General features: G+C 29.4%; 2 protein-coding genes across 6 annotated transcripts; one reads left to right on the top strand and one right to left on the bottom strand.

Moving 5' to 3' along the window:
* The first annotated feature begins 613 nt into the window (after positions 1 to 613).
* LOC149880765 (uncharacterized) lies at positions 614 to 2,377 on the top strand. The gene is made up of 2 exons (XM_090067878.1): positions 614 to 1,305; positions 1,654 to 2,377. The coding sequence occupies exons 1-2, from the start codon at positions 614 to 616 to the stop codon at positions 2,375 to 2,377; spliced, it is 1,416 nt and encodes a 471-aa protein (XP_089924004.1).
* Positions 2,378 to 3,322: 945 nt separating this feature from the next.
* LOC145194208 (uncharacterized) lies at positions 3,323 to 27,190 on the bottom strand. 5 transcript variants are annotated; one of them, XM_090068553.1, is made up of 19 exons: positions 27,087 to 27,190; positions 26,708 to 26,844; positions 26,116 to 26,231; positions 17,496 to 17,625; positions 17,194 to 17,281; positions 16,146 to 16,992; positions 15,843 to 15,918; positions 14,642 to 14,758; positions 13,939 to 14,069; positions 13,762 to 13,837; positions 13,201 to 13,317; positions 12,952 to 13,095; positions 9,010 to 9,272; positions 8,889 to 8,924; positions 8,244 to 8,370; positions 5,975 to 6,224; positions 5,076 to 5,183; positions 3,814 to 3,920; positions 3,323 to 3,680 (listed from the first exon to the last, which is right to left on the bottom strand). In XM_090068553.1, the coding sequence occupies exons 2-19, from the start codon at positions 26,771 to 26,773 to the stop codon at positions 3,648 to 3,650; spliced, it is 2,832 nt and encodes a 943-aa protein (XP_089924679.1). In that variant the 5' UTR covers positions 26,774 to 26,844; positions 27,087 to 27,190; the 3' UTR covers positions 3,323 to 3,647. The 5 variants fall into 5 exon arrangements, with proteins under 5 accessions (XP_089924679.1, XP_089924683.1, XP_089924682.1 ...); XM_090068557.1 differs by lacking the exons at positions 8,889 to 8,924; positions 27,087 to 27,190 and adding an exon at positions 22,526 to 22,575 and having other exon boundaries at positions 26,708 to 26,846; XM_090068556.1 differs by lacking the exons at positions 26,708 to 26,844; positions 27,087 to 27,190 and adding an exon at positions 22,526 to 22,575 and having other exon boundaries at positions 26,116 to 26,219.

Raw genomic sequence — 27,190 nt, 5'->3', positions numbered from 1 at the left:
CATACCAAAAAATACCAAAAGCATGTTCCATGTTCGTTTAGCTACCATATCAAATGCTTCGACGAAACCATTTATAAAGAAAAACCTGTTAAGTACACAGCAGAAAGCGAAGAGGATGACGTAGCTCAAAAGTTTATCGACATGCTTGAAGCAGACAATAAAAAGATTTGGAAAATTATCGATTCGCTGCAAAAACAATGGAAGAAAAATAGAATAGAGACGGATGAGGATAAGAAGAAGTTTGAAGCAGCAACTCAATGTCACATTTGCGGAAAAGATCTTGACGGTGACAAAGTGTGAGATCACTGCCATTTGACTGGAAAGTACCGTGGTGCTGCTCATGATGCTTGCAATAAAAAATATCGAATTCCAAAATTTATTCCTGTATTTATACACAACTTGTCTGGCTACGATAGTCACTTGTTCATCAATAAAAAGTGGAAAGCTCAATTGTATACCCAACAATGATGAGAAATATATCAGCTTCTCTAAAAAAATCAAAGTGGGAGATTCGATTGATAAGAAAGGTGAACCAAAGGAAGTATTGAGAGAGATGAGGTTTCTTGACAGCTACAGGTTCATGCCTGACAAATTAGAAAAAATCTCAAAAAATATGACTGACGAACAATGCAAAAACGTGGCTGAATATTATCCTAAAAAGGAACAGTTCAACCTGATAAGAAAAAAAGGCATTTTCCCTTACGAATGGATGGACTCCATTGAAAAATTATCCGAAACGCAATTACCGCCTAAAGAATCCTTTTATTCTAGACTGGATGATAAACATATCAGCGAGGAAGACTATGCGCATGCGCAAAACGTTTGGAAAGTCTTTGGATGCAAAACCTTTCGAGATTACCTAGAAATTTATAACGTGTCTGACGTCTTAATTCTAGAAGACGGTATTGAAAATTTTAGAGACGATTGCATGAAAAATTACGGTCTTGACCCTGCTCAGTTTTACACCTGTCCTGGACTCGGTATGGAAGCCATGTTTAAAAGTACTAAAGCTGAAATTGAACTTTTAAGCGATCCTGATATGCTCAATATGGTTAAAAAAGGAATACGCGGTGGAATTAGCATGATCTCGAACCGACTTGGAAATGCAAACAACAAATACATGGACAAATATGATCCTTCAAAACCATCGAAATTCCTACAGTATTTAGACGCCAACAATTTATACGGATGGGCTATGAGTCAACCTCTTCCCGTTGGTGGATTCAGATGGATGACCGATGAAGAGCTAAAAAATTGGAAATCTATGCCATGCATTCTTGAAGTCGATTTAGATTACCCTGAAGAGCTTCACGATTTACACAACGACTACCCTTTGGCTCCTGAAAGATTAACCATTGGAAAAGTACCCAAGCTCGTTCCCAATTTAAACAACAAGGAAAAATACGTCATTCACCATAAAAATCTTAAACTTTATGAACGACTTGGTCTTGTCATCACTAAAATTCATCGAGGCTTTACCTTCAGAGAAGAACCCTTCATGAAATCATACATTGATGGAAACACCAAAAAGAGAGCAGAGCCTGGTCGAAACGAAAGTGAAAAAGAATTCTTCAAGCTCATGAATAACGCTGTCTTTGGAAAAACCATGGAAAATATCGAAAAGCATGTTGATATTAAACTGGTCACCACAAGAAAAGAAGTCTTGAAATTAACTAAAGAGACTCGCTATGATCGACATGTCATTTTTGACGAAAACCTTGCTGCGATTCACATGAAGAAAATACAAGTTACTTACGATAAACCTGTTTACTTGGGTATGGCCATCCTCGACCTGAGCAAAACTCTCATGTATGAGTTCTATTACGACTACATCAAGCCTAAATACGGTAATAAAGCCAAGTTGCTCATGACTGACACTGACTCGCTATTTTTTGAAATCGAAACAGAAGATTTCTATGAAGACATTGCTGACGATGTTGAAGCTAAATTTGACACGAGCGAATTCCCAAAAGACCATCCTGCCATTCAAAACGTTGGATTCAAAGTAGGTGAAAATAAAAAGGTTATCGGTATGTTCAAAGACGAAGCAGGTGGTAAGCAAATCACAGAATTTGTTGGACTTCGACCCAAGCTCTATTCATACTGCATCTCTGAAGATAAAGAAAGCAAAAAATGCAAAGGTGTCAAAAAGTGTGTGGTTGAAAATAAAATAAGACATCAACATTTTAAAGATTGCTTATTAAGTGGAAATGAACATCTTGCCACCATGAACGTTTTTCGATCTCATCAACATGACGTTTACACAGAAGAAATCAACAAGGTCGCACTCAGCTCAAAAGATGATAAAAGAATTATCTTAGAAGACGGAAATCACACACTAGCCATCGGTCACTACAAAACACGGACTGTAGAATGAAGCCGCCATCTTGGATCTTCTTGCATGATAAAGCCGCCATCTTGGTTAGCCATTAGCAAAAGTCATTAACCATCTACAACCTTTTTAAAGTCATTAACCATTTTTAAAAGGATGAACGCTTTTAAAAACTGAAAAATCATCATTATCCTCCTTCAATACTTAAAAATATGCATTTGAGACACTACTTTCATTAAAAAATTGAATAGTTGTTCATGCGTTTTTGTGCTCATGAGCCAGAACCGGCATTTCCTTATATATACTATCTTCTCAATCTCCTTTAACCTCTAATGCCAACATTTGCCATATCATATTTGCATCACATTTGGCGTGTTTCGCATAAAGGAAGTGAAACACGGCAAACTTTAAACTTAATTAGAATGATTTTTTATCATAATCATTAATTTCAATTCTTTTAGCTGCTACGATTCTGTAACTATATGTCCCTTAGAGAAATCAGAAGTACTCCCATAGTAAATTTGTTAAAGCTTTTGATTTGTCAAATACTGTGATTGTATCCGAGAGTTTACTTACATCTTCAAACCATTTATCATTTAATAGTGTTGTCATAGATTGATGAAATATTTGACAAGGCGCCTGAGATACAGTTCATTTGTGTAAAGAGCAGAAATAAACCAGGACCACTTTATTTCTTTTTGATTCTATAAATTATATAGCAATACACCCCTCCCCCCCAACCCCACTCCCTAACGCATCTACTGATTCAGATTTCTGATAAAAATCTGCATATAAATATATCCAAATATTTTTGTCTTTTTAAATTACCCCCCCCCCCCTCTCCAAAATGAAAAATCTAATTGTTCGATTGAGAAGGAGCATAAGTTTAAAGAGATTGAAACCTAAAAAACGTTGATGAAAAGACGGACTACCTGAGACTAAATTACCATCCAAAACCAAGTTTGCCCATAAAACTATAAAAATAAGACATTTTTTTGTATAATAAATATTTCGATTATGTAGTAATATAAAATACAAATTTCTACTCAAAATAACACAAGACCTGCAAGGATAAATAAAAAATTTTATGCTCTGTGTTTTATAAATATATATTTTATAGATACTTTATTACTGTTTATAAAAGGGAATGCGCAACCAGAGGGTTGCACACGTTTATTACATTTCCAGAATGAAGAACAAGAGTTAAATACACAAACACACAAACATTTCAGTAAACTCAAATAGTTTTTTAGGTTTAAAACATAACTTTTTGTGTAACCCTTGATGGGGATTTTCACAAAGCTCAAGATAGTCGTTAACACGTTTTTGAAAAAACTGGTTTTACATACTAAAAGAAAAAAAAATATCAATATATATATATATATATACATTCCTTTATTTTTCTTTTAGACAAATTTCAAAACAGATTAAAACAACAAAATAAAAATACTTTATAAAAGCTAACAATCTTAACAACTTACCGAAATATCGTTACATTTTTGGATATCATTTAAACGAACGAATCTTCCTTTTCGTGCTTCGCAACGAAAATATCGTTTACCGTCAATTTTACCATCTGTATAACCAACTAAACAGACAAATAGTACTTAAATACGTAGCATTTGTATATAGAATGTTTAAAAGTTAAAAGAAGAACATTTAAAAAAAAAAGCGAGCCATAATAAACGACCTTTTTAAATTGCACACTTAGGAGTTGTAGGATACAAAAGTCTTTGAGCACTTTTCTTCTTGTATTTCAACCCGACTTATATGATTTTTATAAATCTTCTGTTATTTTGAGCATTTGCTATTTCGAACAAAATTTTTGGTGAGTTCTTGTGAGTTCGAAATAACCGACATTTACCGTAAATATTATGAAACTGTTTGAAGCAATACCATGATTCAGACAGAATTGAATAATAAATATTTCTAGAAATTCCCTGAGTTTTAACATCAAAACAGATTTTCCTTGAATCAGGCTTTTTTTCGCAGAATCAGGTAAAATTTTTTTTCCCCCTGAGTATAACAATGAGTATATTTGTCCTATTTCAGCCAAAATTAAAATCTAAAAATTTTATATCAAATGGATGGGACTAAAAAATCTACAGTTCAAATATATTATCTGCTACATGAATGTATAAATATGATACCTGCTATACTAATATATGAAGATGATACCTGCTATATTTACGTATACGATAACTGATATATTTACGTATGAAGTTGACACCTGCTACATCACGTATAAAAAAATGATTTCAAAACAAACGATTCAAATTCTTCCTCTAACTTTTGGTTAAAATTTAAAAAAGATTTTTCCATTTGTACTTTTATATCAAAATTTCTACATGTGCATTCTTCATTTTATAAATTTTTTCTTTCTTTTTTGGCCTTTTGATTTTTTACCACTGATGTCTCCTTCTCAGCTCCAAAAGTAATGGATGATTGATTTAACTTTATCTTCCTTTCATATGAAAAGTTAACTGTTATGAATAGGTCAAACAAAAATTACAATAAAAAAGTGTTAAAAGTATTTTGACACCCAAGAGAAAAAATCAAAAACACAATAAAAATTCCTTGAGTTTTCCCTAATTCTCCCATATTTTCCCCCAAACTTTCCCCTCATCTACCTTGAATTTCCCTGAATTTATCTCAAAACCTTGTTTTCCAGGTTTTTCAAGGTCTGAACCATGAATTCAGTTAAAAGTAAAAAAGAAAAAAAAAGTAGAAAAATTTCAAATACCTTCATCATCCATTTTCAATCCAACATAAACATCAACATCGTTGCCGTCAACAAAACCAATAAATGCTACAGTTCCAAGATGCTCTTCAAAGGAACCATTATGCGCAGCTAGAGAAAGTAACAGCAATAGAAATAACACTTTCTTTTGAATGTTGTTGTGAAGTTAGAGACTTGCATTAGTTTGAATTATCATTAAGAATGATTTGTAAGTTTGAATTTAAAGAACAAAAGACCTATATCAGAAATAATTTTCAGCAAGACTAAATTTCTTTCATTCTTTTGTTTAAATAGCTTTGAAATAAATTTCTAATATTTTTCTGGGTAAACTGTAGAAGGATTATTGAAATTTTCAACATCTTTTTTACCATTAGAAGATGTTATAATTTTAGTGAATTACTTTGTGTATCAAAAAAATAAAGATACTAAAAACTTTGAACAAGTGATGCTAGGGAAATTACTTAAAGAATGAGAAGATTTACAGTTAAATTTTGAGAGGTAATCTTTTTCTTTATTACAGTTATGCAATGGAAACTGTTTCATGAGAAAGTTGCACTTTTGTTTTTGTAAAATGAGTTGTTTACTGAATTTAAATTACAGTTACTTGAGTAGCAATCGTGACCCCTATTGCATAGTTACAACACAGAAAACAGTTAAAATGTCACTTTAAAGGTTTATTGTATCTTTAACTTCAGCTTCAAGACAAAAGATGATTACTATTCCTCCCTTCTTATCAAAAAACGTCTGAGAGAGATTACCTAATAATTAATTAATTAGCAAAAATATATGAAAAAATGAAAAACGCAATTATGCGTATGTAATGGTGTGTTGGCATGAATTGTGATATCTGATCCAAAGTTAATGCAAGTTAAAACAAAGTAAACAAATTTTAACAAAATTACAGCAACTGCATTTCACTTTTGCTGAAACTCGGTCACCAATTGCTAATAACCTCTTCCCTGGTGTTTCTTCACCATTTTCAAGCAGTAATATTCTTGGTTGGACAATTTTTTGATCCTTTAATATTCTTTGGAATGATTGTGCTGATTTAAGCTGAGCATAAGCTGGAGTGTTGGGGAAAATACTTTCTACAAAGGAATTATTTTGAATAGGAGGCAAGCTTTTGTTATCAAGTACCAGTGAGCAACCAGCCTAAAATAATTAATAAAGAAATAGAAACAAATATAGAATTATTAAAAAAAAAAAAACAAAAAAAAAACAAAAAATGAAAAACATAAAACAGCAATTTGTTGAAAAAAAAAACCTTGAAATAACACCCTATAAATAAAATTTCGGACAAATTTTAATTGCATTTGTTATGTAATTTATTTCATGTACGCAAAAAACCTTTATACTTATTTGAAAGAGGATTTTATAATCTATTTAAATTTAATTTAATTAAGTTAAAAATATTATTTAAATATTGAAAATAAAATGGTCAAAGTAAAGGACCTCAAAAAAATTATGGAAATTTTTTCCAAAAAAATCGAGAAAAAGTGAAAGCGTTTGTTGCTAAGCAGTTTATGAAATTGGGTTTACCCAGATCAACTGCTTACAACAAAATTGTAAAATTGGAGAATGGATCTCTAAAAAGAAAAGTTGGAAGTGGTCGAATTGCTAAGGTAGCTACTAAAGAAAATATTCCAAAGATTGCTGGATTTTTTAAAACTTAAGTCAGGGTGCTCCCAAAAGAAAGTAGCTCAAGTTTTTAACTTTAGTCAAACTCGAATTTCCCAATTATTAAAAACAATGACTAACATTTGAACTTTCAAAAAAAACAAATCATCCAGATTGTAGCCATCAGCAGAAGAAAGCTATGCGTCCTAAATCTCGTAAATTGTACAAAAATTATAAAAACTTGGATTTTGTTATGGATGATGAAAGCTATTTTACCTTAAATAATAGCACATTAGATGGCAATGATAGGTTTTATGCTGCTGATCCTTCTCAATGTTCTGACCAAGTAAGATACAATTTGCGTAAAAAGTACAAGGACAAGCTCTTAGTTTCTTGTTGCATCAGCCCCCCGTGGAATAAGCCCTCTTTATATTCATCACAGTAATAAGGCAATCAACCAGTAAACTTATAAAGAGATACTAGAAAAAACTTTACTTCCTCTAGTATCAGAATATTATAAAAAAGACAATAAGTTTATCTTCTGGCCTGATCTAGCTTGATCACATTACGCAAAGTCGGTCATCGACTTTTTAAAATTTAAAAAAATCAAAGTTGTACCCAAAGATATAAACCCAGCTAACATTCCAGAAGCAAGGCCAATTGAAAACTTTTGGGGTGATTTAAAACAGCTAGTGTACGAGAATAATTGGAGAGCTAAGAATTTGGAAGAGCTTGAAGCAAGAATTAGATATTGTTATTCAAAGATGAATAAAGAAATTTTCCTTACTCAAATAAAACATCTTTCAAAGAAACTTTATAATATTGCTAAATATGGTATTTGAAATAATTATTTTAATATTTATAATATTTATAAACTACGTATACTAACATATCAACAGTTGAAATATTAAATAATAAAACTTATTAGTTCTTAAAATATTAGTTTTTAAATTTTGTCCAAAATTTTATGAGGTGTTAGTTACGTGTACCTTTGGAAACCTGCAAAAAAAAAAAGAAAGTCACAAAGGTTTTGTTAACAGGGTTTGTGTTTGTGTTAGCATAAAACTTTTCTCTGCTTCTTAAAAATTTAAGGCAAAAATTTAAAACTTTTTCTTTATTAGGTTTATCAATTTCTGTTAAGTAATCATTTAAAAACTTTAATTGATGTTAAGTATTTTAACTGAAAAAAATTATCTTTTTGAACATGAAATTGTTGTTAGAAAAGTATATATTATAAAAGAATACATGTAAAAATAAGAAAAAAATGTAAAAAAAGTAGGCAGTGGTACTAGATTTCTTGATTGTAATATCATTTCATTAGTTAGACAGTTTTAAAACTTTCTCCGAAATATTTGGGATATTGAACTAAACTTTTTTACAGAAAACCCCTTGAATATTTTAAAAATCCATATTTTAGAATTACAAAAACTTGTGATTTTACATGATTTGTAGGTTTTTATAACTAAGTATACCCTGCATGAAACAAAAGAACAGTGAAACAGTGAATTGATGTCAAAGTGTGTAAAGTCTATGAATATAAAATTGAAAACTTACTTCAGTAGGAGTTTGAAGAAATGATGGATTTAATGTCGGTATGTTCTTATGCTTTCGAAGTACACCATTAGAATATCTGTACTTGGAAATGGGAGGTCTTGGCTTTAAAGATGGTGCACTTTTTGGTCTGAAAAAGCAGATAAAATACAAACATTAAAGCATAACAAAAAATGACGTAGATAGAAAAAATACTCAGAAAATCTAAAACAACTGCTTAAGCTTGCTACAGCAACTTAAATGAATGCTAGAAGAAAAAATAGCCTTTTAAAGCAAAAGTCTTTTAAAATAAATCATTTGGAAGTTTACATGAAAATCTCAAACTTTCTTACTAATAATTTTTATTTTATTGACAGTTTTTATTATCAACTACGCCAGCATGGTTTGCCTAACTTTTTCCATTGTAAAATTATTCATTTTCTCTTTGAGTTGAATACAAAACTTTCTAAAACTTTCTAATTGATTTATATTTTGCTCCAGTTTTATTTCCATTGCAAAAATACAATGAAAATTTTTTTCAAATATTATTCAAAAAGAAAAAAAAAAAAAAATGTGAATAAATTTTTGTGAAGTTTGTCACTGAGGTTTTCTCATTGAACCATGTTATTTATCTATTTATTTTTTTTAAGACTTTAAAAAAATTGCTACCTTTTTTTTTCTTTAAAGTAGTAAAAAGAAAGCTCACTAAAAAAACAAACTTAAAGAAGAAGCCATTCCAAATCAACTCATACATAGAGAAAGAAAACAAAACAATTTATGAAATTTTCACCTGCTAGAAAAGTTTAATGGCATTTCATTAGAAAACTGGTCATGCAGACATCGACCAATTCCCAGCATTCTTTTCTCCCAATTCTCCTTTTGAATTTTTGCCTTCTCTTCTTCTTCTTGTTTTTCAAACTCCATTCGAGCAATTCTTTCTTTTTCTTTCTGAACTTGTTCTTCAATGTTCTTTTCTAACTTTTGCTTTTCTTTGTCAAGATGCTCAATTTTCTTTTGCATTTCAGGAAGCAGAAACAATACCGACTCTGCTTTCTACAATTTTTCAAAATTCATTCTTCAAAATAACATCTGCTTTGCTTCTTTCCTTATTTTTATACCATACTCTTAAACAATTTTTTATACCATACAAAAGATTTGAAAACTATATATTGGCATACAAAACTTTTAAAAAAACTTAAAAGTTTTGTTAAACAACTTTTAAATTAGTTAATATGAGAAATATTAAACCAACTTTTCTTGAACAAAAGGAATATTTTATATGTTAATTGAAGAACTTTCCTTGACAAACCATATTCATTTGAAAATGAGTACTAATAATAAAGAGCTAACTTCAACTGTAAAGGATTTCTTTATATGTTTTTTGATTATGAAAGTTCTTAGTAAAGTAGAATTGCAGATAATGTGTAAGTTTCAGAACTTAATTTAAATAAGTGTAATATAATATATAATAAATTTAAGACATAATGTAGTACTACTTTGCTATAAAAATTTTTAAAGGTCTTTTGTTTTTAAAGGTATGTATTGTCACCCTAGAATTGGTTTGTTCAACAGACCAATTTACAAATTGTTGGTAAAACGCGGTAAAAGTTTAGGAGGTTATTACTGCTCTCGTATTTAATTTAAAGCTAGTATAGATGTTTTAATGTACTATCTTTACTTTAAAATTATTGATAAATTAAAATACAAAGCTTGTTTACCTAAAATTAAAACGATATTAGCATGTCTCATTTGGACATTGAACAAAACTGCACTGAGTACAAAATCTTTGATAATTTTATTGGATATTGAACAAAATTTCAGGATAATGAACAAAGCAACACTAATCACAAATAATATATAATCTTGTTTTCTTTAACAATTTTACAAAATGAAATACAGTTTGAAGAACTATATTATGATTATAATATTATGTAGTATTATAATACTATGGTTTCATAGAGTCTTATAAGCAGTCTTCTTTCTTTTTTGGTTTTGTTTTATGGGTTTTTTAGTTTTTAAAATCAATTCATAATATTGTTTGTCAATTTCATGGGGAATATACTTCAGCATTTTGGCTAAATCTCTCTTTTTATTTTCCGATAGTGAAAATTGCTCAGTTTTTAAGGCCATAACTTTTGGCAATTGCAGTAATTCAGTAGATTTTTGTTTCCTTGTACTTCGTTTATATCCAATTCTAACACATTTAAAGTCTTCATTGAAAGATGTTCTAAAATTGACTTTTAAAATTGTATTTTTATTGTACACAATTTGTTTTATTTTCGTGTAAGGAATTTTAGAAAATAGAGAGGTTGCTGCTTTTTGATAGTCCAGAAAATCTGTGGTAACCATCTGCAGGATTTTGAAATTACTTGATTTAGTAGGCATGTTTTTTAACACTCTTATCAGGCCAATTGGACTGTATATTTCTAAATTTTTAGTGTAACGCTCTATAACACTGTGTGCTGCATCAATCTCTTGTAAGTTACCGTGTCCTGGCTCTGAAAATTTTTGCTCTATAATTTCAATCTTGCCACTGTCTTCTGACTTTAAAAAATTAAGTAATGCTAAACTCATTATTGAATTTTTATTTTGTGGAATGCAACTGTCCGACCACAGAATGATTTTACTTATATAAGGAATGTCTTTTACTATATTTTTTAATATTTTCACAACTGCACTAGCAATATCATTCCCAGATCTCCCGCTTAAGTATTCGGACCATATGCTGTTGTATACCCTTTTGTTAATATTACAATGACCAGTTAAATTGTAAACATTAAGTTTACTAAAATAATAAAAGCTTGATACATTAGCTTTTGGCAGATTAAAAACATTTTCAAGATCAAAAACTACAACTATTATACCATTAATTAACTGCCGGTCCTTCGTTCTTTCCTCAAATCCTTCTAATTTTCTTTGGATGTGCAATTCTTGCTGATACTTTCTTTCCTCTGATGGTTGTTTAAGGATTTTATACTCTTCACATTCATCACATCTATCTTTCTTAGGTTTAAAAAATGATAAATTAAACTCCTCATTGAAGACTTTTCTGTAAATATTTTCTTTTACAGAATTTTCATCTGTAACCTTGTACAGATCATACATTTTTGTTAAAGTTAAACTACCATCTAAATATTGCTTATTGCTTTTGGCACGGCAGTAATGTGATTCGACAACAGGAAAGGATTTAATGTGATTTCTAACCCTTTCTAGTTTTTCGTTTGATGTATGTTTTTTGACATTTCGACCTTTGAGTGGTGATCTTGGTACAGAAGTTGTTGCATTTTGAACTTTTTCATGAAAGTAATATATACGTTGTTGACTGATGCTCAGTGTGCCACAAAAAAATTCTTTACAAACTTGCACACGAGTATTGTTGTGCTCTAAATAATACTTGTACACATGTGATTTTCTGCTCTTTTCTTTGTATGTTCGCTTCCGAAATGGTTTACCCCTAATGGTGTACTTACTGTAAAAATGTAGCTTTTTCTCATCCGACAATTTATAAAATTGTTTCATTATTTGATTTCTTTCTTCATTGGAAAAATAATCACTGCATTTATGACTGCATTTCGGTTTACAGCCTCCTTTAACTTTTTTTGCAGGATGTAGTTATCCTTTAATATCAACATACTCTTCTCCCCTCTCTCTTTTTGTTTTCCTTACATTTTTTTGCCAATTTTCTGGGGTCCTTTTTCTTTTTTTAGTTAATGTTCCTTTACTTTCCGTTGTTGAAATCAAAGATTTAGATTTATTTGAACCATCTTCATTCTTCTCTGTAGATGTACTATTATTTTGTCCCACATGTTCAATGTTGTAAATATCCTCTGTCACACTCATGGTTTCAGTTTCATTTATAATATTATCATTATTTTCAATTACTAAAGATTTATCCAATATAAGTGTTTACAAACTGACAACAAACTTTTATGAAACAACTTGTCACGCGACCTCACCAGACGCAGTGATTGGCTTAGCTGGATATTAAACAGAGCAGAACTAACGACGATTTGGAAGTTAAACCACAATTACACACGCATTAAAATAACGTTCTGGTTTGTTCAATATCCGGATATTGAACAAAATGTAATAAATTGATGTTTTCTTTTTTGGATTTTGAACAAAAGAGATCTGAATATTTTGATAAGAAATGCAGATTCTGTATATTTTATAGTAGATATTAAACAAGCTTATCTAAAAATGAAATTCTGTAACAGTAACTCATTTTCAGTAAAAAGTGGATATTGAACAAACCAATTCTAGGGTGACGGTATGTATGTATGTATGTATGTATGTATGTATGTATGTATGTATGTATGTATGTATGTATGTATGTATGTATGTATGTATGTATGTATGTATGTATGTATGTATGTAAGTATGTATGTAAGTATGTAAGTATGTAAGTATGTATGTATGTATGTATGTATGTATGTATGTATGTATGTATGTATGTATGTATGTATGTATGTATGTATGTATGTATGTATGTATGTATGTATGTATGTATGTATGTATGTAAGTATGTATGTATGTATGTATGTATGTATGTATGTATGTATGTATGTATGTATGTATGTATGTATGTATGTATGTATGTATGTATGTATGTATGTATGTATGTATGTATGTATGTATGTATGTATGTATGTATGCATATATAAATGTATACATGTAACAATATTTAACATCAATAAATACACACCATTTAAAAATTAAAAAGACAATTAACCTCTTTTTGATCACAAGCATTTTGCATTTTATTTTTTAAAAATTTCAATTTCAAGTTTTTCATTTCAAACTGCTTTTTCAAGTGATACATTTCTTCCTCAAGGTTTTGTTTTTCTTGCTTTGCAATGGTCAATTGTTCAAGCTCCTAAAAAGAAACAAGATTAAGTTCCTAAATTATTAGCAAGAATAATTTAAAAAACTTGTGAAGTGAGTAACTGAGGTTTTACATAAAAAAATCTTTCGTTTTAACCTTTTCATGTTTCATTCGCAAATCATGTTCTTCTGACAGAAGAGTTGCCTCTTTTAAAAGTTGATTATGTAGACTGGTAATCATGGCAATATTTTCACAAGATTCTTTACGAAGAATCTAAAATAACAAAAATATGAAAAATTTTCTTAAGTAAGATTTAATGTTAAACTATTTAAATTATTGTTAAAATATTATTCTTATTGTGAAATTTTTTATAATAACCATTAAATGATCATTAAATTGTAAAGTCTTTATAAAAATGTCATTAAAAAATATAGTGTAAAATAAAAAAAAATGATACAAAAGAAAACATAAATAATATTTATACAACAGCCATGACAATAAACTAGGACAATCAGCCAGCAATAAGACTGCACTATATTGATTGTTGAACAAGCTAGGGAGGGGTAGGTAGAGGGAGAACCAACCATACTAAGACTAATTGCTAATTGCAAACTAAAATACTGTGTAAAAAAAACCCTGGCAAATACTATGGCTATGTATAATTTAATTACAAAATATTTTCAATTTTACTATAAAACATTATAAAAGATATTTTACTGTAACTTCGTTGCTTAATTTGAGTATCTCTGATTCCATTTCTACAATCTGTGAATACCTTTGGTCAGATGAATTTCTAAATTAAATGCAGAAACTTTGGTAGAATCATAGACAAAACCCAAGCCCAAGAAACCCAAGCCCAAAAAAGACAGCATAAAAAATACTTCTATAACTCACTTAGATGATTCTAGCAATTGATTAGCTTCATTTAACTCAATATTCACACGAGCCAATTGATCTTTAAATTGATTTAATTCTGCTTCAATGATACCTTTTTCATGACTCATAATTGCAAACTGTTCAAGTTCCTGGAAAAAGTTAAATATCATATAAAAAATTTTTTGTTATGTATATTGAAAATACTAAATATTGTGTAAAATGTAAAATATAAACTATAACAAAATGTAAAATATAACAACATGTAAAGTATAATAATTATGTCAAAACAATCACATAGATTACATCTAGTTGTTCTATCTAACTATCTAGCTAGGACTTTTCACGTTGTCTTTTATGTAAATAAAAATTCAAAGTTCATCAATATCAAATGTTCTTAACTTTTTTTGTTCCTTTTAGCCAATAGAGTGTAATAAAATGTAACTATTAATTTTGATTGAAGTTTTTAGTTTAATGTCTTCCAAGAATACATTTTTTGAAATTATCTGTAATTTGTGCATGAATTATCATTAACTTGGGCATGAGAATATCATAAACTGTGAGTTCTCTTTTCCAAATGTTACATTTCAGATTGCATATCTAGTAGACCATGATATGGTCTACTAGATATCCAGTCTGATATGTTAATAAAAAATATAGGGTCTACTAGATACACAGTCTGATATGTTAAAATTAAAATTACTTAAAAAACATAACAAAAAACCTTTTCTTGCTTTAGACGCAACTCTTGTTCTTTTGATAAAAAACCTTCATTTTGCGAAAGTTTATCACACAAAGTTATTACTAAATTAGATTTTTCTTCAATAATATTCCGAAGTGGCTAAAAAAAGAAATTATTATGGCATGAATTATCATGGCATATTATGGAATAGCTTAAACCATTTTTATTAAAATATCATCATCATCATCATCATTGTCATTGTCGTCGTCGTCGTCGTCGTCGTTGTCATCATCATCATCATCATCATCATCATCATCATCATCATCATCATCATCATCATCATCATCATCATCATCATCATCATCATCATCATCATCATCATCATCATCATCATCATCATCATCATCATCATCATCATCATCATCATCATCATCATCATCATCATCATCATCATCATCATCATCATCATCATCATCATCATCATCATCATCATCATCATCATCATCATCATCATCATCATCATCATCATCATCATCATCATCATCATCATCATCATCATCATCATCATCATCATCATCATCATCATCATCATCATCATCATCATCATCATCATCATCATCATCATCATCATCATCATCATCATCATCATCATCATCATCATCATCATCATCATCATCATCATCATCATCATCATCATCATCATCATCATCATCATCATCATCATCATCATCATCATCATCATCATCATCATCATCATCATCATCATCATCATCATCATCATCATCATCATCATCATCATCATCATCATCATCATCATCATCATCATCATCATCATCATCATCATCATCATCATCATCATCATCATCATCATCATCATCATCATCATCATCATCATCATCATCATCATCATCATCATCATCATCATCATCATCATCATCATCATCATCATCATCATCATCATCATCATCATCATCATCATCATCATCATCATCATCATCATCATCATCATCATCATCATCATCATCAAAATAAATAGTTTGGTGTGCATTAGACATTTTCGATGGACAAACATCAGATCACATCAAATTCAGACATGATAGTAATAGGCATTTATATTACAACTTTTGAAATTAAATCATAACAGCAAAAGTAAGTTTTCATCTCATTGTCAGTCTTAAGTAACTCAATAATCAATAATAAAATATTATTATAAAAGACATTAAAATGTGAAAAACAGTCATACCATGATTTCATTTTTTAATGCTACTATTTCTGATTCCATTACCATTATGTCCAGATTTCTTTGATTTAATGTACCTCTATAATATTTAGGTTCATAGTATTTAAATAATGATATGTAACATCAATGTTAAAATATTTAAATTTTTAATGACTCTTAAAGGTTATGAAACTATATAAGTAAAAAATTAAACTATTAGATCATCACTTTTGAAAATATAGCAACTTCTATTAAGACAACTCATCAAAATGACAGTATAAATACAAATGCAATAGCATGAGCTGTTTAAAAACTCTTAAAATTTACCTTGTTTCATCAAGCAACTCATTTGCTTTATTCAATTCTTCTTTTGCTTTACTAACAACAGTTGTTAGCTCTTCTACTTCATTTCCATTTTCTTTGAAATTTACCTCGTACTCCTGGAGCTGCTTTTCTAATGCAACTTGTTGATCTTCAAATTTTTTTGTCAAATTTTTAACACTTTTCTCATGCGCTTCTTTTAATGAAGCTTCTTGTTCTTTAAGTTCAATTTTTAAACTTTCAACATCTTTTTTGTGTGCTAATGTCAATGAAGCTTCTTGATCTTTAAGTTCACTTTTTAACTCGTTAATATCTTTCTCATATGCCATCTTTAATGAAAATTCTTGATCTTTAAGTTCCCTTTTCATCTCTTCAATTTGATTTTCATGAGCTAACTTAAATGAAATTTCTTGATCTGCAAGCTCTTTTTTCAAATTCTTAACATCATTATCGTGTGCTTCCTTCAACAAAACTTCTTGATCTTCAAGTGCTTTTTTTAACACTTCAACATCTTCTTTGTGTGCAAGTTTTAATGAGACTTCTTGATTTTCAAGGGCCCTTCTTAAATCTTCAATATCTTTATCATGAGCTTCCTTCAGCAATCTTGTATTATTATCATTCTCTATTTTAATATTTTCCACATCTTTATTATGGATTTCTTTCATTAATCTCTCTTGATCTTCATGCTGCTTCTTCATTGTCTCTATATTATCCTCATATGTTTGCTTTATTGAAAATACTTGATCATTATGGTCTTTTATCATTCCTTCCACTTCATTATCATGCTTTAGTTTTAAAGAATCCAAAAGTAAGTTTAATCTTTGAATGTCCTGATTCAAATCCTCAATAGTTCCTTAAAAAAAAATTATTGTAGACTTTTTAATTGTTTTGTCCCGTTACTTTAAAATTTTGCATTGTCTCTAAAATTTAACAGAACTTTGACCTATTGTTGTGATTTTAAAATATTCATGTTAAAAGCAACTCAATTACAACAGTTTGATTAGCTAATATATTTATGATAGGATTTGATTAAATAAATGGTTAAACCCATTACTTTCAAAATTTTCTAAATCCTTTAGAGCATCTTGGAGTTTCAAAATCTCCTGCTTGTAATTTTCTATAGATGCTGTTGATTCAACGTTCTGAAAATACAAGATGTAATGTATAGTAACAGATTTATACATTAGTTTATACAAAATTAAAGTATATTTGTAGACAGTATTATCTATAATAGAATAACAAATGTGTATCCACCAAGCCTTTAGCCCAAGCACCTTTTTTTTAAATATTTAATCAAGTTTTGGATATCTCCCAAATATAACAGATTTTTACTTTCAAAAAGCAAATATAACTTACAGCAGCTTGAGCCTCTTTAAGCTGTAAGGAGCACTCTTCATAGTTGTTTTGTAGTTCTTTATGGCTTTCCACCAACAAGTCAAACTCATTTTGGAGAGATTTTGATTTCTCTTCCAACTCATTTAAATTTCTATAAGATCATAAAGCTTTAATTTGTTTCAAAAAGAATTTATAGATATTATTTGGAAACTAAATCAAATGTACCCTGGAAATAAAACTTGCACGGCGCACAGTGGAAAATTGAAGAGCAACAGCATATCATAAATGTTTGTTACTAATGTCGCTACTATCATTAAATTTCAATTTTATTTAATAGTTTAATGGTCAATCATTACTATAATGCAGGAATTTCACATAACTTTATGTAAAAATAAAAGTTTTGAAGCCCTATTGTTTATTACTTTTGCGGATGTTCATTTCAAACCTGTTCGCTTCATCACTCTAAAAGTTAATTTTCTATAAAACTTTCTAGGAATAAGTATAAAGTATTATACATTTTTGAAAAGCTCATGTTATGGAGATTTTAAGAAAATTATACATTTTTACTTATAAGGTTCAGTTTAGGAGTAATTATTTGAACAATAAAATAAATAAAAAAAAAATATTCTTCAAGTTCACTGAGACTTTTAGTAGTTACCCACGCTTCCCCACGCTTTACATTTAATGTAGTATTGTAGCCTAGGTGTTTATTAAAAACATGTATAAGAATGAGTTGCAGAAACGTGCGGTTTCCGAAGTTATCGAGAAAATAGTGATAAAAGTAAAAAAACAGAAAACCGCTTTTTATCGTGGTTTCAAATTTTGTTCATTTATAACAATAGCTTGGTATATGTTTTTTAATTTATTATCAATTTTTTATTGATACCATGGCATTCTTTTATTTTTGCACTCCTTTTGTGGTGAATGTACACTGCCAATATATAAAGAATTGAAACATTTATATCAGTGTAACAAATTCATAGTGGAAATTAAATCGACTCGTTTGAGTATTGAATATTACTTAAGTTACTTTTGTGACTTGTTAAAATGACAACTTTTAAGTGTTTGAAATGTAAATTATTGCTTTCCAATATTGATGGAGGAAAGACAGTTGAGACACTGTCAACAATTTTAAAAGAAAATTATCAACTTTCTGAGGACAACTTGTGTTTCATCATTAGTGATATTTAAAGGCACATTGTTCCGTCTTTTAATAAACGATGGATACTGGCGTCACGGAAAAAGGAAGCTTTTTTATCTAAGAACAGTGATTGGTTGGATATTAAGTATCTTTACCTAACTCAGAAGAGGCAATTACCGACTCCACGCCATCTACTTCTTTTGAAAAACGCGGAAGGCCGTGGGTGTCTTATGGAGATTCGTCAGAATCCAGCAAAAAAAGAAAAAATTCCATGTTACTTAAGGAATATGGATTCGAGCATATCTTTAATACATATCTTCAGGCATTGCATTCAATAGGAGAAGAAGCAGAAGCAAAACTTGTGGAATCATTAAGGATTGCTGATAAAGACAAAAAAAAATTAATATCGAGTTTTATGGAAAACGCAAGCCAGAAAAATATGCTAACTGATGAAGAAGCACTCAGCGTGTTTATTGATTTAGATTTAACAAAAGCACAATATTTGTACATGAGGAAGGTGACAAATGAACGAAACTGTTCCATATTTCCACCATATTGTAAAATTCAAGAAATTAAACAGACCTGCTATCCACCATCTTCTGCAATAGAAATTAAGAACACACATCCGAAAATTCTGGAACTGCAAGATTTATTGGATCACACTGTAGCTAGAATTTTGACCATAGATTCCGTGTACAGTATTGAATTCAAGCATTTAATTTCATATAGTAAATGGGCCTGTGATGGTTCCTCTGGCCAAAGCCAATACAAGTAGAAACTTCCAGAGGAATCTGAACTTATTTCTGATGCAAATTTGTTTACTAGTTCTTTGGTGCCTATCAAACTAATTGATAAAGTAACTGGCGCAGTTGTTTGCCAGTCAAATATCAAAAATCCGGCACCTTCATATGTTCGTTTTTGTCGACCTATATGCATAGAATTCTGCAAAGAGACTTCCAAGAAAAATAAAGCCATTGTAGATGAAGTAAAGAGCCAAATAAATTCTTTGCGTGAAATGTGCAAGAACTTGATGAAGATACTCTGCAGCTTTTGAAAGTCAACGAACTGATTTCAGGAACTGAAAGTCCCTACGTAGTTATGATATAGTACCTTTAAGGTGGTACCAGGGTAAAAAACGGCTATTTTTGATAAAATTTTGAAAAATACCAAAATTAATGTTTTGAATTCTTAAATCTACCTATTTCAATAAGCGTTTTGCAAAAAGTCAAAAATCTTCTTAATTTTAATCAAATTTGGCCTTTTTTTAAAGAGCAGTTTGGTTCTTGCTTCATAACAACGACCTTAGAAACGCCTTTTTTCTCTCTAAATCTAAATTTTTCAGAAAAAATAACTTTTCATAGAAAATAGATAATGGGCTGAAATTTTACAGGTTTAAAGATGAACATATTACGAATGTTGTCTGTGAAGCAAATTTTTGTTATTTTTTATTTAAAACTCATTTTTATCATGCTTTGGTCCCAAACTACCCTTAGCTTTATATCTTAAAGTTCGAATGTCAACCTGATAAAATTAAAAATGTTTTAAAAAATTCTGTTTCATAGACAACATTCTTAATACATTAAAGAATTCATGTTCAAATCTTCAAGCAGTTTTGACTCTTTTTGAGTTAGTTATATTAGATGAAAGAATAAGCAGTTTTGGGGGTTACATTACACTAATTATGCGCATAATTAATGACGTCATCACTAAAAAAATTTTTTGGGCTACTGTTTTATATATTTTTTTTGTTCATTAATAGAAAAGAGCTAAAGTCTATTAATAGCTTTCAATTTCTTGTTAAAAAGTTACCTTTACCCTGGTACCACCTTAATATACCTATACATTATTTCGTCGCCTTAGAGGGCAGAGGTTCTATCTCCATGTTGTGCTCAAATTCAACTATGACTTTAAGGGACATCTTCAATGTTAATAATTTCAAAAAAGTTGAGTTATTCCAATCATGTTTGATAGTTCTAATTGATCAAAAAACATTAACACTAACAAAAAATGAAATTGCTGATTTATGCTTAATGCTCAAACTTTGTTTTTGTTCTCCTGCAAAACTACCCAAAATGGAGATAGAACCTCTGCCCTCTAAGGCGACGATTTCATAAAAGCAACTATTTAAAAATTGTTATTAAGAAACTGTTTTAAATATTTCTATAATTAGTAGGTAAGCACTTTATGTATTTTTCGTCGTTTATAATAATTTTAAGGTATTTTCATACATTTGTAAAGCATTGTGTTAAAGTGTAAATTAACAATCTGCCAATTTTGAAGTTTTTGATTTTTATTTATTTATTTTTGATATTGTATTACAAAAAATTCTTATAAAAAGTATTTCTCAAGAAGCGTCATATACTACTTTACATTTGTGCAAAATTTCAAATCTCTATTTTTAGTAACAAAAAAGTTATCGATTTTTGGTCCGAAACACACCTTTATTTTCCACTGTGCGGCGCTACTGCACTTCTATTCCCCTCTCCTCTCCCCTCCCCCCCCTTTCTATTTTGAGGATTGATTATAATGGAGAATTTTATGCGAATTAAGAAACATATGTCTCAAAATAAATGTAAAGTGCTCTAATCTCTGAAGTTGAAAGTACAAAAATATTATTACAATATTTTACAATAATATTTTTTTATTCTAAACTTCAGATTAGAGCAGTTATATTAAAATAGAACTTAAAATGGTTTTAAAATAGAACTTAAAGACAGTCCGGAATGAGAATGACCCATGGGATATTTAAAATATTTCAAAAAACACTTCATCAATTTCTATTATTTTTTTATTTTTTTAAAGAAAAATTATCTCCCTTTTAAATAGTATGAATGTATTTTTAAAAAAAGTTTATTCCAAATAAATAAAATTTATATGCAAATAGAAATGAGAAAATTCATTTTGGACGAGTGACTTGGAATTCGTAATGTTTCAATCAGTAGCATAAAGTTCAAAGTAAAACTGTAAATCATATCATCAAATTAAAGCAATTAAATTCAATCAAAAAAAGAAATTAAAATTAATTAAAATTTTGACTAGAAAGTTATGGCTTGGCAAGCCATGTGTTGGTATGGTTTCAAAACTCGATCATTTTTCATGAACGGAAACAGTTTACGTGAGGGTTTAAAAAAGCGTCTTATGCCTATGATCCGAAAACATGATGATTCATCCGTCTTCTAACTTATCTTGCATCTTGGAATTACTTAAGTAGTGTTATCAAATGGTATCAATAAAATGGCATCGATTTTTTCCCAAAAAAGATGATTCCAGCAAATGTGCCCAACTTCGTCCAATTGAAAATTTTTGGGCAAGTATAAAACTTGAGCTGCATAAGAAGGGTAAAATTTAGGGTGTGACGTCACGTACTTTTATGAAAACTTTCGTACAAAAAGCTCATGCAAAGTGTTCACAATAAATTGAGAAAACATTCTAATCAGCTCTAAGATTATGTTTTCTAAAAGCTTTACTGTATTTGGAGATTAATTTATTTTAAAACAATAAAAAAAATTATCAAAGTCAATTTAGTGGTTCTTGAAATATTTCAAAAATCCTATGGATCATTATCATTCACTAAAACAAATAGTTGATTTCTTCCCTAAAGGAATGTCTACTAAGAAAGATAAATATATCTAATCAACAAATCAGCTTCGTATATAAACTTAACTTGTGTATTAATTTGAGTATTATATTATAGTTTAATTTGAGTATTTATTACATACGTAAATGTTGGTAGCCAGTTATAGCTAGGGAGGGACAGTCAAAGTGGAGAGTTGAAAATAACAATTAATTTTTTTTTTTTTTTTTTAATTTTCAAAATGATAAAAATCAAATCGATGAGATTGTAATTAATTCAAATGTTATATTGTATGTTGTTAAATTCTTTTTTACATTTGTTTACGAAGATGCGTACCTATTTCCGCTCATAATTTTTCTGATTAGCAATCCCCAGAGAGGTATCAACTAAGAAACAAAACAAAGTTTAAAAAATGAACAATACCAAAGCTGCGTAACGAAGGTAATTTTTCAATAATCGGCTTTTATGGCTTACGGCTTTTACAGAATAAAAATAGATTACACGGTTAATCATCATCATTATCATCATAAATTATTGCAAATCCTCTCTATTACTTCAATTTAACTTAACAAATATGAACTCTTAACTAATATTAACAAAGTGAAATTAGATTTTGAAAAAAGTTTTTGTAAAGTGAAAATATCTCTCTGGAATGAGTGTAAGTGGTTTATACAGGCAACTAAAATTAACTCAAGTTGGTACCTAAAATTTTCTACATATTACTTATAGTATTTTAAACACAATGCCAAAGTTCACCATTGCCTATTTTATTTCTAGTTTTTGACATACTCTTTCTTTTTTTTATACTGATGCACCAGTTGATCCCTGGTTATAGCTTGATATTTATCAACACAGTACAATAGGGCATTTCTATTTGAGTAAAACGTTATGTTATGAAAAGTCATTACATTTAGAATAATATTTCATATAGCGAAAAACTCTAAAAAGAAACATTTAGGTTATAAATATTTTTTAGCTAGTGTATACACTACCTTCCATAATTATTCGAATGAATAATTATAGACCGTAATGTATACATTAATAAAAAAAATTTTTCTATTGTTTTCAATGTTTTACTTACAAACGAGGGAAAAAAATTAAAAAAGAAATTCACTTGAAATATATGCTCTATTAGTATTAAGTAAAGTTACATGAAAAATAAATTGGCAAATCAATTTAGCTTATAAGTTACTCTCTGCTATGGGCAATAACCTTTAAGGGCAGTAACCGCTTACATCTTCGTGGTTTCTGCATAACAACTTTTCTTTATTTTGAAAGTCTAGTGAGTGACATCACTTTTAAGTTTTTCCCACGCATCTTTTTCACTCTTGGGTATTAATATTTTGATATATCTGTCTAATTCATCCCATGAAAATTCAATTGGGGAAAGATTGGGTGATCGAGGAGACCAAATCATTCTTTCAATTATCATTTTCTAATTCACTTCCTACAAATTTTTGAGTAATGCTTTGGGTCATTATCTTCTTGAAAAATCAATCGTTCTCCAGTTGTCCGATTTCAAATACTCTTCTCTTCAAACGAAATATTTGGAATTTTGACTTACCGGTCAAATGTTTTCAATGATCAACAGTAAATTTTTCATATTGTTTTGCCCAATAGTCTTCTTTTCTTATTTTGGGGCCGAAGAAACGTTTTTCTTGCAGATATTCTACCACCAAGCCCTGCTCCCATCAGTCCCCTCTTCACTGCTGTTACAGATTTTCTGATTCCGTTAATAGGGTAAGGTTGTTAATATTGTACCGATGCCTATATTGTACTTTTAACATAACTCGCTATTTTTACAACCCACAAGAAATTTTTTAACTTATTTTTTATCTTTGCTGAATGAAATTAAGGAGTCAACTGTTTTTTTTGTCATCCAACTGCATTAAGGCCAGAGTAAGCTCTTGTTGGTTTGTTATTGGAAATTTCTTATTTTAGGGATTTATGGCTAAGCGTATTTCACTAAAGCGTATTTCAGTGTATTTATGTTAAAGCATAATTTATCTAAATTCGAAATAACTACCTAGAATTTAAAGTACTTTATTATTAGTTGTCAAATTTTTTAATTAACTGAATGTCAGATTAGTTGCGTAAATTGTATCTCAAGGCAGATCCTAAATTGTACCGACGCTAACATTTTGATTGCTAAAAAACGCGTGTAAAGTTTATCAAATCCCTTTTGAGATTCCAATTAAAAAAATATCCAAACTTCCAATACGAACTTCACCACTTAAACAAAAAAAAAGAAAAACTCCAGTATTACCCTTGTATTGACAAGTAGTCCTTATAAAGATGCACTCTCTAGTTCAGTTTTACCAATATCAGCAAAAAAGGTAGAACAGAGCAGAAAAAAGGTGTAAAAAGGTTCAAGCATGCAAATACATCTCTTCATAGTGAAAGCTGGTTTTGTTACCTTTGTGATAAAAAAGAATATGATAAAATGTCTTGCTTGTCAGGGCTGGTGTCACGTTGACTGTGCAGGTGTGAATCAATAACAGAGACAATATATCTGCAATTTTTGCCAAATATACTGTTTTTATGTATTTTATTTTACAATATTTACTATAACTGTTTTTAAAACAGATATAGCATTATTGTTTTACATTATTTAGTATAACTATCTTTGATATCTGCCTTCCTCCTCTATTCTAATCCTAGCTAACCCATTGTTAAACATATAAATTAAATAAAAATGTTACCATATGTGGTGGTACCTGTTTTCGGCATTTTTTTTAGAAGAAAAAAAATTCAATTTGCATAGAGTTTGTTAAATAAAAAACTTCATTTCGTTATATTATGGGTAATTAGATGTTATGTTATATAATATCAGAATATTTAAAATGGCTGATTTTATAAAAACCATTCATTTTAATCAGGTCTTTTAATCCCTTAAATCTAAAATCATAAAATGTTTGCGAAGTTGTAAAATATTTGAAATCAACAAAGTGGTACAATATTGGATTACAAATGGTACAATTAAGGATCTAGTTTCCTTAATTGTACTCTTAGCGCTATTTTTTTAATTTGATTCTTCGAGACTTTACGGTTTTTTAATTTTGAGTTTTTTTAACATCTTTACAACAAGCAATCCCTAAATTATGAAATACAATTGAAAATTCATGTTTCCATTCAGTAGATTGCCTAAATTTTAAAATTTGGTCTTGGGGGTACAATATCGGCAACCTTACCCTAATCTATGTATCCTATTACTAATGGTAGCAATTCTTCTGTCTTCATTAGCAGAGGTAATTCGCTGACGCCCTGATCGTTTCCGATTGACCACACTTCCAGTTTCTTCCTTCTTTTTTATAATATTCCGTACCGTTGAAGTAAAAACTTTATATTTTTTTGTAACTAGCCCATATGTAAATATTTCCGATCGTGTTTCTACTGACTATTCGCGTTTTCTTGCCATTTTTTTATTTAAAAATACCAACTTTAATAAAAATAACAAAATTACAATTATTATCGAACTTCCCTCATAACTTAATCTTTTGAAATGTAATACGAAGGAATAGCTGAATATTTATGTTTCTTAACGTCTGTAAGCTTAACATGAACATTGGTCTTGAATACTGCGGAAGTTGTCATAGTTTACTATATAGTATATTTAGGAAACCGTAAGCACCCACTTAAGACAATATGAAAGCTTATATTGTTAAATTTCTGAATTAGTTTTCATATATTTGTTTGTTTAAAAAATAGTTATGCTAATATTGAGAAATTAGATTACCAGAGAATCATTACAACTTTAATTATCACATGCAGTTACCACATGCGATTGCCATATTCAATTATCAATTGCAGCTTTCTTAGCTTTTTTACTATTCTATATAGTTTTTAAAAGTATAAATACTTTTAAAAACTATATAGAATAGTAAAAAAGCTAAGATAAAAAAGTACAGATGTTAATTTATATTAACCTCTTTAATTCTGAAATCTCGTTTTCAAACTGTGTGTTTTTCTCGATAAGCATATCAACTTCTGCTTCCAACTTGCCTATGTCCACCTTATTCTTTTTAATTTGGTTTTGCAATTCCTAAAATGAATTTGTGTTATAGCGTGTTGTTTAATGCAATTGTTAGAAAATAATATGGTAAAATTTTTGGATATTAAAGTTCAAGCTGACCCAATAATTCCATCTATATTGGGTGGAATTTAGGGTTTTGGGTCATGCAGAACTAACCCTAAAAAATAACCCTAAAATTCTTATGGTAGTTAGCAAGCCAACGAAAATTTGTATTTTTTACCGATTGGCAGCCGCCATTTGTATAAAATTGCAAGCAATCTAAAACTTAAATTTTGCTCATTTTTACTTGAAAAATTATCCAAAATTGAACTAATACGTAAAAAAGCAATTTATTTCAATAACCTGTTAGGTTGGTTTCAAAATTTATGTTTCTGGACACGGGAACATGCCTTACTTTACTCTATATAAATGGTGGTCTCGGGACAGCTTAAAACTCGCTATCCCAAAAATTTACAACTGTGAAAGGTTTTATTTTTTTTTTTTACCTTTGATTTTTTCTTCTCTGTTTCCAGCTTCTTTTTTTCTTCAAACAGTTTTTTCTTTGAAGGCATTTTTTTTGGATTGTTTTATAGATTGGGTAGATTATCGATTTCTATTTAGTTTTCTTCTTGCGTTATCTTTGCTGAAAAAAAAAATAGTTACTTGAGTTTTTTATTTCTTAAGCAAGAAAAATTTGTAAGACGTAAAAGTTGCTAAATACTATAAAACTAAACTTTATCAGGTAAAACAATATAAGAAAATTCATGAAGTCAGAAATAATATCAAAGGATCTATAAAAACCGTCCTGAGTTCATAAATGTCCCAGTACCCATCCTGATTAACATGTGCTATAAACTGGTTTTAAAATGTTGTTTTACCAGCTACCTTCATAGCATTACCCCGTTTCCTTAACCCGTCCTTAATTCCATAAAATAGTAGATATTTGCTCATTCTTAACAGTGGCCGACCTGACAAGGTTTGCGTTTTTT

This window comes from Hydra viridissima, unplaced genomic scaffold (genome assembly GCF_058129835.1).
Source record: "Hydra viridissima isolate aposymbiotic clone 2 unplaced genomic scaffold, HvirCarnegie_v1 scaffold_12, whole genome shotgun sequence".
Classification (NCBI taxonomy): Eukaryota; Metazoa; Cnidaria; class Hydrozoa; order Anthoathecata; family Hydridae; genus Hydra; species Hydra viridissima.
This window is presented reverse-complemented; position numbering and strand designations above follow the sequence as displayed.

Excerpts from the sequence above, each read along its gene's own strand:
- LOC145194208 (XM_090068553.1), bottom strand. The coding sequence starts at position 26,773 with ATGCCTTCAAAGAAAAAACTGTTTGAAGAAAAAAAGAAGCTGGAAACA. Across the intron at positions 14,759-15,842 it reads CATTAAAAAATGAAATCATG|CCACTTCGGAATATTATTGA; the intron begins GTATGACTGTTT and ends TTCTTTTTTTAG. Across the intron at positions 14,070-14,641 it reads TGCGTCTAAAGCAAGAAAAG|GAACTTGAACAGTTTGCAAT; the intron begins GTTTTTTGTTAT and ends AACTTTTTCCAG.
- LOC149880765 (XM_090067878.1), top strand. The coding sequence starts at position 614 with ATGACTGACGAACAATGCAAAAACGTGGCTGAATATTATCCTAAAAAG. Across the intron at positions 1,306-1,653 it reads GATTTAGATTACCCTGAAGA|AAAAGAAGTCTTGAAATTAA; the intron begins GCTTCACGATTT and ends GGTCACCACAAG.